We start from the raw sequence: 14,427 nt of genomic DNA, 5'->3' as shown, positions 1-14,427 counted from the left end.
TAAACTCTCTTTCAATCCATCAAATTCTTTTGAATTTCCTTTAATTTTTCTGAATTCACTTAAATTCTTCTAAAGTCAGTGGCATATTGTGGATTAATTTTTTTCAACTCATTTTAATTCCCCTGAATTTTCATTAATTTATCCTTACATTTTTTTAATTGTTTCTAATTTTTCAGCTTCTCTTATTTTTTAAACTCTAACTGAAATGTTTTGAATTCACTTGAATTCTTTTCAAGCGGATCTGATTTTACTGAAATCAGTGAAGTACTTTGAATTTATTCACTTGATTTTTTAAATGCACCAACATTTTTGTGAATTTCATCGAATTATTTCCATTTTCCTTAGATTTTTCTAAATTCACTCGAATTTTAGTTCATTCAACGTAGGATTTGTTAAATTCTTCCTGTATTTTAATGACTTTGAGTTACTTTCTCTGTTCAAATCTAAAAACTGAAAATGAAAAAAAAATTTGCAAAAGCAAAGAAGTAATTAAACAAGTAAAGATTTTTATAGTTACTGTCACCGAAAAAAATGTAACAGTTCATTACATATTTACAAAAGTAATTTCGTTACCACTATCATTACTGAAAAAAGTAATTAGTTAAAAGAAACTAGTTACTTCCCATCACTGCCTATTACTAAAATCTGTTCAATTCATCAAATGAGATTCACATTGTTTCTATAAATTGATTAAAATTCTTTTTAAAATAACCAATATAACAAAAATTATTTATAAGTGGTAAAAAACCTTCAATTTTCTAAAACCGCAGTATCGATTTTGGAAAAATTCAAAAACCAAAAATTGAGCCCTGCTCAAAATTTGTTGCACGTATCATCAATTCTTCTATCCTTTTTAAATTTAAGGCAGCACCAAATCTGTGTTTAACGTGATATTCCAGCAGAGATCTTGATCCCGAAGGTCACCCCAGCCTCCATTTCCTTTCCTGAGTTTCTTTTTGGGTACCATTCCTGCAACTGTTAGAGTCAGTTGAGTTGGGTACAGATGATTTCGAGCAGATTTTAGCACATTTCGAACTTTTGCTATCACTGCTGTCGATTCGCAGTTATTTTTCTTGTGGTGAACTCCACTGAAAATGAAAATCAATTATTAGATGACTACAAGAATTAGAAAAAAAGGATTTTGTAGCCTATTAGGACGTTAACTAAGTCGTTCAAACATCCTCCTCATATTCTTTCCCTCCTCCCCCCTTCTACATTCCTCTATTTCCCCTCCATTACGTCACCCTTCACCACACTAAATTCTTCCTTCACACCAACTTCTTCCTTCACACTAAATTTGACCTATACACTAACTTCTTCCTTTACACTAATATCTGCATCCACCACTTCCCCCTCTCCTTGCTTCCTACGCTAACAACTTCCTTCCACTTCTCCTCTTTCCCAGCGTTTACTTTCCGTACTATACACATCCTATTTTATTATTATTCTCACTACTTCCTCTCACTCACAGTCACTTTCCGCACTCCCCTCTCCTCGTTACTAGATATTCCTCCTAGTTCCCGTTTCCTCATTTTCTCTCCCTGTTATTTCTTCTTTCTTACTTTTCCTACTTTGTCACAACCTATACACCTTCCCGCCTTCACTTTCCCTCAACCACCGACGCTTATTCTTAATAATTTTCCCTTTTCCCTCTGAATCACAGTCACATCTTCTACTTCCCTTTCCTCATTACCGCTTACTAGCCCTAGTTTTCTTCTACTCATTTTCTCTCCCTACCTCTACTTCTCCTTCCCTTACTTTCTGTACTTTTCCGACCCTTATTTTCCCTCATGTTTCCTACTTTCTATACATCACCTTCTTTCCTTCAATCTTCGCCACACCAACTTCTTTCCTAACTATTTCTTCCTCTTCTCGATTTTGAGGATAACACTCTCCTTACACTAATCTTCTCACCTAGCCTTCACTTCCCCTCCCCTACACACGCTCATTTCTAATCATTTCCTCTTCTTCCTCTCTATCACAGTCACATTTTCTACTTTCCTCTCCTCATTACCGCTTACTAATCCTAGTTTCCCTTTACTCTTTTTGTTTCACTACCTCTAATTCCCCTCCCCTCACCTTGTCTACCCTCATATCCCTAATTTCCCCTCATGTTCCAAACTTTACATACATTTCTTCCGTCACTTGATCCTTAGCCAAAGTAGCTTCTTTCCCAAATACTTTCCCCTCCACTCAATTCTCAAGCTATCACTCTCTTTACAGTACTTCCCTTCCTAATCCTTCACTCCCCCACCCACCCCTACACACCCTCGTTTCTAATCATTTCTCCTTGTTCCTCGCACTCACAGTCACTTTTTTTACTTCGCTCTCTTGATTATCGCTCTATTGTCCTATTTCTCCTCTCCTTATTTCCTGTCATAACCTGTACTTCCCCTCCCCTAATTACTACTACTTCCTCACCTATAATATTCTCTAATTTTCCCCACTCTACCTACTGCCTCTCCCCACAGTTCCCCAACTTCCCATCCACTACTCAATTGCACCTAATTTTCCCTATTTCGTCTACCCTCATTTCCTCTACTGCTCTCCCATAATTAAGTAAAAGCAGGCTTTGCAGGATAAATTGCTCTTAAGAAAAGGGAAGAATTTTTCACAAAAAAGGTGAATGAATTCTTTTAAATAAAATAAATGTAAATATTATATTATATTAAATTTAAAATGCTTTAAATTCCTAACATTTCCAGTAATTATTTAAGTAATTAATTAATTTTTAACAAAATAAATGAATTTTCGTACTATTTTCAACCAAAACCGATTAATTTTAAACCAACAGTTGCATTTTTAACGAAACAAAAAAATTTTGACCAAAAGATATGAACCTTCAACCAACATAATTAATTGTTACAAAAAAGGTTTAACTTTTAATCAAGTTGTTAAATTTTTAAACAAAACATATTGAAATTTCAAATAGTTTTTTTAACAAAATATTTTAAATTTCTACTAAAACAGACTTATTTATAAACCAAAAGGAAAAATTTTCCAACGAAGATATCGAATTTTCAACGAAAGAAATTAATTTTTAAGCGAAAATATAATGATTATATTTTCAGTATAAAAATTAACTTTTGACCAAATTAAATAAATTTTCAACATAACAGTACAATTTGCAACTGAATGGATTCATTGTAAACCAGGAAGATTAAATTTCTGTCAAATAAGATCAATTCAACACAAGAAATAGAATACTCAAATTTACAGTTGAAAGTCAATTAATGAAATTAATTTATTGTTAAATTAATTTTTTATTAACAAAAATGATGAATATTGAACATAAAAGTGAATTTTTAACTAAATCGTTGAATTTCCATCCAAATACTCCATTTTTCAACCAAGAAAGGAAATTAATTTTATAATATAGTTAAGTTTGCATTTAAAGGGATAAATTTTCAGCCCAAAAAATTAACTTTGTATCAATGACAAAATCTAACAAAAAAACATAAATTTTTTAGTTAAAAAAATAAGTTTTAAATTAAAAGTAGAACAGGACAATTTCAAGATAGAGAAATAAAACTTTTAAAAAAATGTATCTTTAACTAAAAATAGAATACTGGAGTTTTCTATAATAGTATCAGAACTTTCAACAAAAAAAGCGCGGCTTTAAACGAGACGCTTGAATCGACAATCAAAAGGAATCATTTTTAATAAATATTTTGAATTTGCATTAAAATAAGTAAATCTGAAAACAAACAGTTGCATTTCTAACCAAATGGGTGAACTTTTAACAAAAAAATCGAATTTCCAAAAAAAACTTGAATTTTTAAAACTTTTCAATAAAATTGTTGCGTCTTCATTATTAAAAATAAATTTGTATCAAAATAATTTAATTTGTGACCATAAAAGTTTAATTGTCAAATAAAAATATAATAGTAGAGTATTCAACCAAAAAGAGTTAGCTCAAAAAAAAGATAGATGGATTTTCTTTGAGGGATCTATTAATTTAGTTACCATTTAAAAAAGAAATTGAATTAAAGCAAATATTATTCAAAATTATTTTTTTCTAGAAAAAAGTTCGAATTCAAACCAAGTAATAAAATTTTCAGCCAAAAAATTGTTTCCAGATGATAAATTTAGCCGATTCCTGGTCAAATTTTTGGAGAAAGAAGAAAAAATCGGCCACGGTCCGGATTCGAACGGGGATCACCGCTATTCAGGAGTGCAGCGTTTAATCAATTACGCGGTACTGAAAGTGTCATAACGCCAAAAAAATGGCAGATCCCAAAAAATTAAGGATTGGGTAGCCTTTTTGGGATATCTTATTATTTATCTTTCAGGATAGTTTTTTGGATAAAGTAAAAATAATAAATCAATTATCAAAAGTTAATACTGAAGTTTTGAAGCAGAACAATTCTTTCAATGCGGAAAGTAAGTGTTAATTATTATAGACACTCGGGCAGTTTTAATCAGCCAGAGAGTGAAATATGATAGCAGTACAGTATACAGATGGAACTAAAATAACGATAATCGCTAGGGGGCGGCATCCGGAGAAATGCAGAGCGTATATAATTATCAGTGCATTGCCTCCTACTTCATTACATGCCGTATAATTAATAACTTTAATCCGATTGCCTGGAAATGTTTCGACTTATAGCGAATGATAATTTTGTTGTTTCAGCTGCAGAGATAAATAATATTATTGGAAAGTATTCCTATTTTTATAAAAAATATACTGCTTTTGAAAAGTTATTTGTGATGCTATGACTTTAAAACTTAACAAAACTGAAACTTTTTTTCAAATTAAACGATTAAAAAAAGACGCATTTCGAAAAAAATGTTAAATTCCTAATAAAATAATCCAATTTTCAACTAAAAAGATTAATTTTCAAGTAAGAAGATTAGTCTTCTACCAAAAAGACAAGTTTTTAGTAAATGGAATAGTTACCCAGTGAGCACAACATTTGGTGACGTCTTTACGACGTCGTTACGACATATTTACGACAACTTTACGACATCCTATGTCCATGTCTTTACGATATCGTAAATAAGTCGTATGATCTGACGATGGCTTTACAATATTGCAAAGACACTGAAACAACATGGACACAGGATGTCGTAAACTTGTCGTAAAGATGCCGTAACGATGTCGTAAAGACGTCGCCAAATTTTGTGCCCACTGGGTAAATATTCAGTTTAAACGAAGGAATTTTCAGCTTGTAAACAATGAATTAAAAAAAATAGTTCAATTTTTAAACAAAAAGAATAAATTCTTGAGCAAGTTAATTAATTTCCAACCAAAAAAAAAAAGATAAATTATCTACAAAGAAGAACAAATGTTCACCAAAATATAGTTGAAATTTCACATAAAAAAAATGAATTTTCAATTTAAAAAAAAATCGAATTTTCAACCATGTAGTTAAGCTGTTAAGCAAGGAAATTATTGTCGAACAAAATATTTGAATTTTAAATTTCAGTTGCAGAGATAAAGAATATTATTTGAAAGTATTCCTATTTATATAAAAAATATACTGCTATTGAAGAGTTTTTTTTGATCCTGTGGCTTTAAAACTCAAAAAAATTGTAATTTATTTTTAAATTTACTAACATAAAGCAACTGCATTTCCAACAAAATTGTTAAATTTCTTACCAAAATAATTTAATTTTGAACAAAAAAGGTGAATTTTTAGTAAGAAGATTAATCTTCCATAAAAAAGAAAATTTTTTAACAAAATACAAGAATTTTCCTTAAACAGTTAAATTTTCAACTAAAACAGACATATTTACAATAAAATAGTAGAATAATTAAATTCTCAGTTAAAAGAAAATGAATTTTCAACTATAGGAAAAAATTTCAAAAAAGTAGTTCAATTTTCAACCAAAAAAGTAAATTCTTAATGAAGAGGTTTAATTTCTAAATATAAAAAAGATAAATGTGCAATAAAAAAAAATAATTAAAAATTAAATAGCTGCATTTACGGAGAAAAAAACATAATTTTGAATGAAAAGAAAACGAATTTGCAACAAAATAATTAAATTACTCAACAAAATAATTTCATTTTTCGACCAAAAATATTAATTTTCAATTAAGAAGTATAATCTTTTATCAAGAAGATTAATTTTTAAGTAAGAAGAATAATCTTTTATCAAACAGAGGAATTTTCAACAAAATACATGAATTTGTAACTAAATAATTGAATTTTGAATCGAAAGAAATAAAATTACAACAAAATAGTTCAATTTTCAATTTCAAAAGTTGAAATTAAAAAAACTCATGAATTTTCAATAATATAGTTTTTTTTAACTAAAGAAATTAATTATCTTCCAAAACAGTATAATTTTTAAACTGAGTTGCAGAGATGGATGATATTACGAGAAAGTATTTCTATTGTTATAAAAAATATTATGATATAGAAAAGACTTTTTAAATCCCATGGATTTAAAACTTAAGAAAATTGAAATTTATTTTCAATTTAAACAACTTAAGGAAAACGCATTTACAATAAAATAATTCAATTAATCACCAAAATTATTCAATTTTTAAAGAAAAAGTTCAATTTTCAAGCAAGAAGATAAATCTTCTACTAAAAGAGACGAATTGTTAATAAAATATATGAATTTGTGGGAAAATAGTTGAACTTTCCAGAAAAAAAGATAAGTTTACAATAACAAATAGAAAAGTCAAAACTTTAGTAAAAAAGAATATTCAACAGAATAGTTCAATTTTCTACTACAAAGATGACTTCTTGAGTAATAAGATTAATTTTCAACCAAAAAAATGAAATTCATACAAAATTCATGAATTTTAAACGAAGAAAAACAAATTTTCACTGAAAATGAAATATTTGAATTTCTAGATAAAAAAATTTCAATAAAAGAAGAATTTTCCAAAAAATAGTTAATTTTTCAACAAAATAATTGGATTATCAGTGGAAAAGATGAATTTTTAAGTAACAAGATTAATCTTCTATCAACAAAGACGAATTTTGAAAAAAATGAATTTTCAAACAAATAGTTTAATTTTCAAATAGAAAAGAAAAATTTACAATAAAAAAGGAACAGTCAAATCCTCAGTTAAATAATAAATTTTACACTAAAAAAATGCATTTTAGACAAAATAGTTCAATTTTCAAACAAAAATATGACCTCCTAAGTAAGAAGATTAATTTTCAAACAATGAAATTAGAATTTAAAAAAATACATCAAATTTCAACTACAGAAAACAAATTTTGAGGAAAAATAATATAGTTGCATTTTCGGATGAAAGAATTAATTTTCAATAAGAATTTGCAACAAAATAGTTAAATTGTTGTAGAAAATAAATCAACTTTCAACCAAAAAGATGAATTTTCAAGTAGGAAGACAGATCTTCTATGAAAAAGACGAATTTTTGACATAATAAATTATTTTTCAACTGAAAAAATTAATATTCATCATAAAAAATTTAATGGTTAAATTAATGGGTAAAAATGAATTTTCAAGAATATAGTTAAATTTTCAACCAAATGAAACAATTTTCTACAAAAATAGTTGAATTTTCATTTTCAGTTGCAGTTGCAGATATAAATAATATTATTTAAAAGCGCGGTAGTGTAATGGTTGCTCGATGGCTGACGGTAAAACGATTACATTTTGTGTTTCAAATTTATTCTTTTTAGTTGAAAATTCAAGTATTTTGATGAAAATGCGCCTTTTTTATGAGAAAATTAAGATTGTAATTTGAAAATGTAACTATTTTGTTACGAATTTGTTTTTTGGATTAAAAATTAATTTTTTCAATGAAAAGTGATCTTATATAGTTAAAAAATGAACTACTCGGTAAAAAATTAACGTATTTTATCCAAAGTTAATTTTTTTGGTCAAAAATTAATGTTCGTGGTTGAACATTTATTTTTTTGGGTGAAAGATTCATAATTTTTGTTACAAATGTATTTCTTTGGTTGAAAATTGATTTATTTTGATGAAGATTCGTCTTTTTGTTAAAAAATAATTGTGTTGGTTGGAAATTCACGTTTATGGTCAGAAATTTAATGCTTTTGTTAAAAAATAAATTTTCGGCGGCAAAATTCTTAATTTTAGTTGAAAATTAATCTTTCGGATTGAAAATTTATATATTTTGTTAAATATTCGACTTTTTTGCTAAAAAAGTAATATGTTTGATTCTAATTTCACCTTTTATGTTAGAAGTTGAATTATTTGGTTAAAAATTCAGTTTTAGGGGTAAAGATTTATAATTTTAATTAAAAACGTGTTTTTTTTAGGTAGAGAATTTATCTTTCTTGTTGAAAATTCCTAAATTTTGTGGTCGAAAATTTACCTTTTTAGTTGATGAATTCATGTATTGTATTAAAAATGCACCTTTTTGTAATTGACAATTCGACTTTCTTGGTAGAAAAGCAATCTTTTTGGTTGAAGATTCATCATTTTAGTACAACATTAATTTTTTTTTCCTTGTAAATTAATTTTCTTAACTGAAAATGTAATTATTTTGTCTATGGTTGAAAATGCAACCTTTTTAGTTACAAATACATGTATTTTGTTGGAAAATCGTTTTTCTTTTTGTTTGAAAAAAATAATGTTCTTGGTTGAAAACTCATACATTTAGTTAAAAGTTTTTTTTCTTAAATTAAAGGTTTATCATTTTAATTTAAAGTTTTTTTTGTCTTGAAAACTTATCTAATGTGTTTAAAAAATCGAAAAGTTAATTTTTCAGTTAAAAAAAAAAAATATTTTCAACCGAAACAAAAATGACCAAGAATGGAATAGTAATATTCTTAGTTAATAACACTAATTTCCAATAAAACAATTAATTTTCCACTAAAATGATGAGTCTTCAACTAAATAAATTAATTTTATACCAAGAAAGTCGAATTATCGACAAAAAATAAGGTAAATTTGATATTTTAAACCAAAGGTGACATAGTAAATTTCATTAGTAAACAAATTAATTATCTACTGGTAATAACGAATTTTTAACTTAATAGCTGATTTGTTGACTAACAAGATGAATTTTTGAACAAATATATGAATTTGAACGAAAATGATTAACTTTGTCTACAAAAAAATGAATTTTTATAATTCGGTTGAACTTCTAACCAAAAAGATAAACTTTTTACCAAAAAAGACAAATCTCTAAAAAAAAGTGAGAATTTGTAACCAGAAAGATAAATTTTCTTCCAAAAAAAAAAACAATTTTGAAGAATAAAATGGAGAAGATAACATAAAATATCAACATATCAAAACTTTATGAAATATATGAAAAAAGAAATATCAAGAAAAAAAAACAATTCCATTTGGTGTTTAAAAGTTAGTTTTGTTGGTTAAATTTAGTGTTTTTTGGTAGAAAATAATCTTCTTGGTTAAAATATTTCTAGGGTGAACGGTACATCAATTTTATTAAAAATGTATTTCTTTCGTTGAAAATTGATTTATTTTGTTGAAAACTCGTCTTGTTTTATTTGAAAACATTTTTTGAACTAAACGCTTAACTATCTTATGTTTGATTTAAAATTTGCATTTTGAAAATTAAACTATATTGTTGAAAATTCAACTACTACCTGGAAAATTCATTTTTTGGATAAAAATTATTTTTTGTTTGTTTGTTAAAAAGTGACCTATTTGGTTGGAAATTCTTTGATGTTTGAAAATAATTTCCATTAGTAAAAATTTACATGTCCCATTTTTGGTTGAAAATTAATCTTTTTTTAGTTAAAAATTCAACTATTTAGTAAAAAATTGATTTTTATGGTTGAAACATAACCTTTTTGCTTGAAAATTCGTCTTTTTTTTTAGAAAATTAATCGTCTTTGTCGATTCGGTTTTTGGCTTAAAAGTTTTTTTTTAGATACAAAGGTAATCATGTGATTGAAAATAAATGTATTCTCTCAAAAGTTAATTTTTTTGGCAATAAATGAATGGTTGTTTTTGAAAATTTATTTTGTTCCATAAAAGATTAATAATTTTCGTTAAAAATTTCTTTCTGTGACTTAAAATTTATTAATTTTGTTGAAAATTTGTCTTTTAGATAGAAAAAAATCTTCTTTGTTGGAAATTCATCTTTATGGTTATAAATTCAACTTTTTGTATAAAAATTCAGTTTTTAAAGTGAAGATTTATCATTTTTATTAAAAATATTTTATTTCTGTAGGAAATTGATCTTTCTGTTTAAAAATTCATACATTTTGTTAGAGATTTGTCTTTTTTCGTAAAAAGTTTATCTTTTTGGTTGGAATTTCAACCAATTTGTTCCAAATTCATTTGTTGCAGAAAAAATTCAAAATTTTAGTTAAAATTTATGTTTTTTCTTGAACATTTAGTAATACAAATTATTTAATCTCTATTTTAAATTTGGAAATTGAATTTTTTTCATTGAGAAATCGTCATTATCGGTTGAAAATTAATTTTTTTAACAAAGAAATGTACTATTTCACCTTTGGTTTAAAATATAAAATTTACCTTATTTTTAGTTAAAAATTCTACTTTCATGATATAAAATTAATCCTTTTGGTTGATGATTCATCATTTTAATAGAAAATTAGTTTGTTTTTTTTTCAACGAAAATTAATTTTCTTAAAGGAAAATATAAATATTAAATTTTTGGTCATTTTTTGTTTTGGTTGAAAATATTATTTCTTTTAACTTAAAATTTCACTATTCAATTTTTTTAACTTGTGTGAGTTTGTTTCTCAACTTTTAACAAAAAATCGATTAGTAATATTATCAGTTAAAAGAATTAATATTTTCATCTGAAAAATAATTTTTAAATACATTAGATAAGTTTTGCAAGCAGGAAAAATAAACTTCCAATTAAAATGATGAATCTTCAATTTAAAAAAATACTTTTAACGAAATAGATGGGTTTTCAACCAAGGACATTATTTTTTTTGCCAAAAAAAAAAGATTTTCCAACAAAATAGATGTATTTGTAACTAAAAAAGATTAATTTTCAACCAAAAACGGAATAGTTACGTTTTCAGTTAGGAAAATGAATTTCAAGGAAAAAAATAATGTTCTAATAAAATGATGAATCTACAACCAAAAACATTAATTTTCTACCAGGAAAGTTGAATTTTCATCTAAAAATAAGGTAAAATTATTATTTTAAACCAAAGGTGTAATAGTAAATTTTCAGTAAAAAAATTAATTTTCAACCGATAATGACGAATTTTAAATTAAATAGTTCAATTTTAAACTAAAAAATATAAATTAAAAAAAATTCTACTAAAGCTTTAACACGAAAGGTGCATTTTTAATCCAATAGATGACTTCATCAATGAAAAAGATAAATTATCGCACAAAAAGATGAATTGGAACGAAAATTTTCAATTTTTTTACAAAAAACTTAATTTTCTACCAATAAAGACGCATTTTCAATAAAAATTATAATATATCAATTTTCAACCAGAAAGATTAATTTTCAACTAAAATTATGACTAAAAAAAGATTAATTAAAAAAAAAACATGTTTTTTTCAATTCTGGAAATCATTTTCAACCAAAAAACAAACAAAAAAGAATAGTTCAGTTTTTAACAAACAAAACATTTTTATCCAAAAAATGAATTTTCCGCGAAATAGTTGAATCAACCCTAGAAATACATTTTTTATCATGAATATTAATGTTTCGCCAAAAAAGAAGCGTTTTCAACTTAATATGTATGTATGCATGTGAATTTGTAGCAAAATAATTAAATTTTTAAAATGTAAATCAAAAATTAAACATCAAATAATTAAACATTCAGGCAAAAAAATGTTATTGTCAGCAAGAACATTAATTTTTTTACCGTAAAAACACTAGTTTTAGCAAAATAAATGAATGTTCACCTAAAAAAGTTCAATTTTGAACTAAAAATGGAAAAGTTAATTTTTCCATTAAAAAATTCTTTATTAACCCACAAAAAAAATTTTTAACAAAATAGTTTAATTTTTGTAAATAATAAGATTCATTTTCTATTAACAATTAATTTTCAGTTGGAAATTCATTTAATATGAAAAAATTCGTCTTTTTGATAGAAGATCAATCTTATTACTTGAAAATTCATTTTTTTTGTTTGAAAGCGGATTTATTTTGTTCAACAATTTAACTACTTTGTTGCAAATTTGTATTAAAAATTAATTCTTTCATGCCAAAATTAAAACATAGCATTATTGCTTGAAATTTGTTATTGTAGATTTTTCTTTTCTAGTTGAAAATTGAACTATTTGTTTAAAAATTCACATTTTTTTCCATAATTCGCCTTTGTTGATACACTAGCCTTCCAACAAGACGACCCGCTCAACATGACGGGCGAACGCTCAACGAAACGACGGTGGCGGCCGTACCTCTCTCCCCTCCATTTTCTTCTCACACACGACCTAATGCAGAGCTGCCAGTTCGAGCCTGAAATTTGCCCCCACCATACCTACCGTTTGGGAGCCGCAAAACAGAAGGCGCATGATTACCACTGTGACTTCGTGGGTAAGCCGAAAATGCACGATTCGACTTCGGTTCCCTGCTGTACGATGATTGCCGATCTGAAGGCTTCGGAACACTTCGGTGGTCTTCTATTTATATCTCGATCCCCATTTGAAATAAATGGAAGAAATTGGCGAATTTAATGTTTCGCGTGATTCTTCATTTCATGCATGAGTCGATTTTGAGGTTATGGTTTTCAGATGTACATAGTATAAATATTATTAATACTATATATAATATTAATGTTAATATTATAATTATAAAATATAACATTAATTTTAATTAATAGTTGACTAAGTTTTAATAGAAATAGTTAAACTTCTAACTAAAAAAATTAGTTTTTTTTTTAAAATTTGAATCAGAAGATGAATTTTCTTGTAGTTAAAAGAAATTAATTTTCAAACCAAAACAAACAAAAAAAATCTGCAATATAGATAAATTTTCAGAAAAGAAATTTTTCAACTAATTTGATAAATTGTCAACCAAAAAAAAAAAAACTAAATTTTCAACAAAGCAGTTCCACTTTCAAACAGAAAAACTGAAAAAAATAGTTGGAATTCTTTGGAAGTGCTTTAAATGATTGAAATTAATTGAAAATTCCTTGAAATGTTTTAAAACATCCTAAAATATTTAAAATCCTTTAAAATCTCTTGAAATTTTGCAAAGCTCTTGAAAATTCCTTGCAAATTTTAAAAATACCTTAAAATATTTTAAATCCTTTAAAATCACATACTAAATAATTGAAATCAATTGAAAATTCCTTAGGATCTAGTAAAATGTCCTAAGATGTATCAAATCTTGTAAAATCTCATATTAAATTACTATTTACAGGAATTTTAAAGAATTAAAAAATTGTTAGAAGGCTTATTTTTAAAAATTCCAAAGTAATTTAGAAATTCTAAAAAAAAGTCCGAGGCATTTCCAAAGATTTTGAAGGTTTCAAAATACTCTCAAGTATTTAAAAAGATTCCAAGGAATTTTCATTGATTACAGTAATTTAATATGATATTTTGAAGGATTTGAAATATTTTAGGGAATTTTCAAAATTTAAAGGAATTTTTAAAAACTTAAAAAAATGACAAGAAATTTCAAAAGATTTTTAATATTTGTGAATGTTTTAAAAGATGTCAAGTAATTTTCAATTTATTCTTATAATTTCAAGGAATTTCAAAGAATTTTCACAATTTTAGCAGAGTTATTTAAAAAAATTCCAAGGGACTTTAGAAATCTTTAAAAGGTGTGAAGGTGTTTGAAAAGATTTTGAAGGTTTCAAAATACTTCAGAGTATTTAAAAATGTTCCAACGAATTTTTAATTGATCACAGTAATTTAATATGAGATTTTAAAGGATTTGAAATATTTTAGGGTATTTTTAAAATTTTAAGGAATTTTCAAAAGCTTTAAAAAAATTCCAAAGATTTCAACAGATTTTTAAGGATTTTGAATATTTGAGTATGTTTAAAAAGAGTTCACTGAATTTTTAATTCATTTTTAAAAATTAAAGGAATTTCAAAGAGTTTTAATAATTATATCAAGGTTGCTTAAAAAAACTCCAAATTACATTAAAAATCTTTAAAAAATGTCTAGATTTTTCAAAAGATTTTGAATGTTTTGAAATATTTGAGAGTATTTTAAAAGGTTTTAAGGAATTTTCAATTTATTACAGTAATTTAATATGAGATTTTAAAGGATTTTATACATCTTAGGACATTTTACTATATCCTAAGGAATTTTCAATTGATTTCAATTATTTAGTATGTGATTTTAAACTATTTAAAATATTTTAAAGTATTTTTAAAATTTGAAAGGAATTTTCAAGAGCTTTGCAAAATATCAAGAGATTTTAAAGGATTTTAAATATTTTAGTATGTTTTAAAACATTTCAAAGAATTTTCAATTAATTTCAATCATTTAAAGCACTTTCAAAGAATTCCAACTCTTTTTTTTCAATTTTTCTGTTTGAAAGTAGAACTGCTTCGTTAAAAATTTAGTTTTTTTTTTTTTTTTTTTTTTTTTTTTTTTTTT

At 25.5% G+C, this 14,427-nt stretch overlaps 1 protein-coding gene across 3 annotated transcripts in view; it reads right to left on the bottom strand.

Moving 5' to 3' along the window:
• Window positions 1-263: 263 nt before the first annotated feature.
• The window catches only part of LOC117169550 (alpha-1,6-mannosyl-glycoprotein 2-beta-N-acetylglucosaminyltransferase), a 133,931-nt gene continuing 119,767 nt past the window's right edge, over window positions 264-14,427 (bottom strand). For all 3 annotated transcript variants that reach the window (XM_033355972.1, XM_033355971.1, XM_033355973.1), the window contains one exon: window positions 264-1,088. In XM_033355972.1, the coding sequence (XP_033211863.1) occupies window positions 860-1,088 (229 nt within the window). In that variant the 3' untranslated portion in view covers window positions 264-859. The remainder of the gene's footprint in view (window positions 1,089-14,427) is intronic.

The sequence above is a fragment of the Belonocnema kinseyi genome, chromosome 3 (genome assembly GCF_010883055.1).
Source record: "Belonocnema kinseyi isolate 2016_QV_RU_SX_M_011 chromosome 3, B_treatae_v1, whole genome shotgun sequence".
Classification (NCBI taxonomy): Eukaryota; Metazoa; Arthropoda; class Insecta; order Hymenoptera; family Cynipidae; genus Belonocnema; species Belonocnema kinseyi.
Note: the sequence above shows the minus strand (reverse complement) of the source record. Positions and strands in the feature narration are given on the sequence as shown.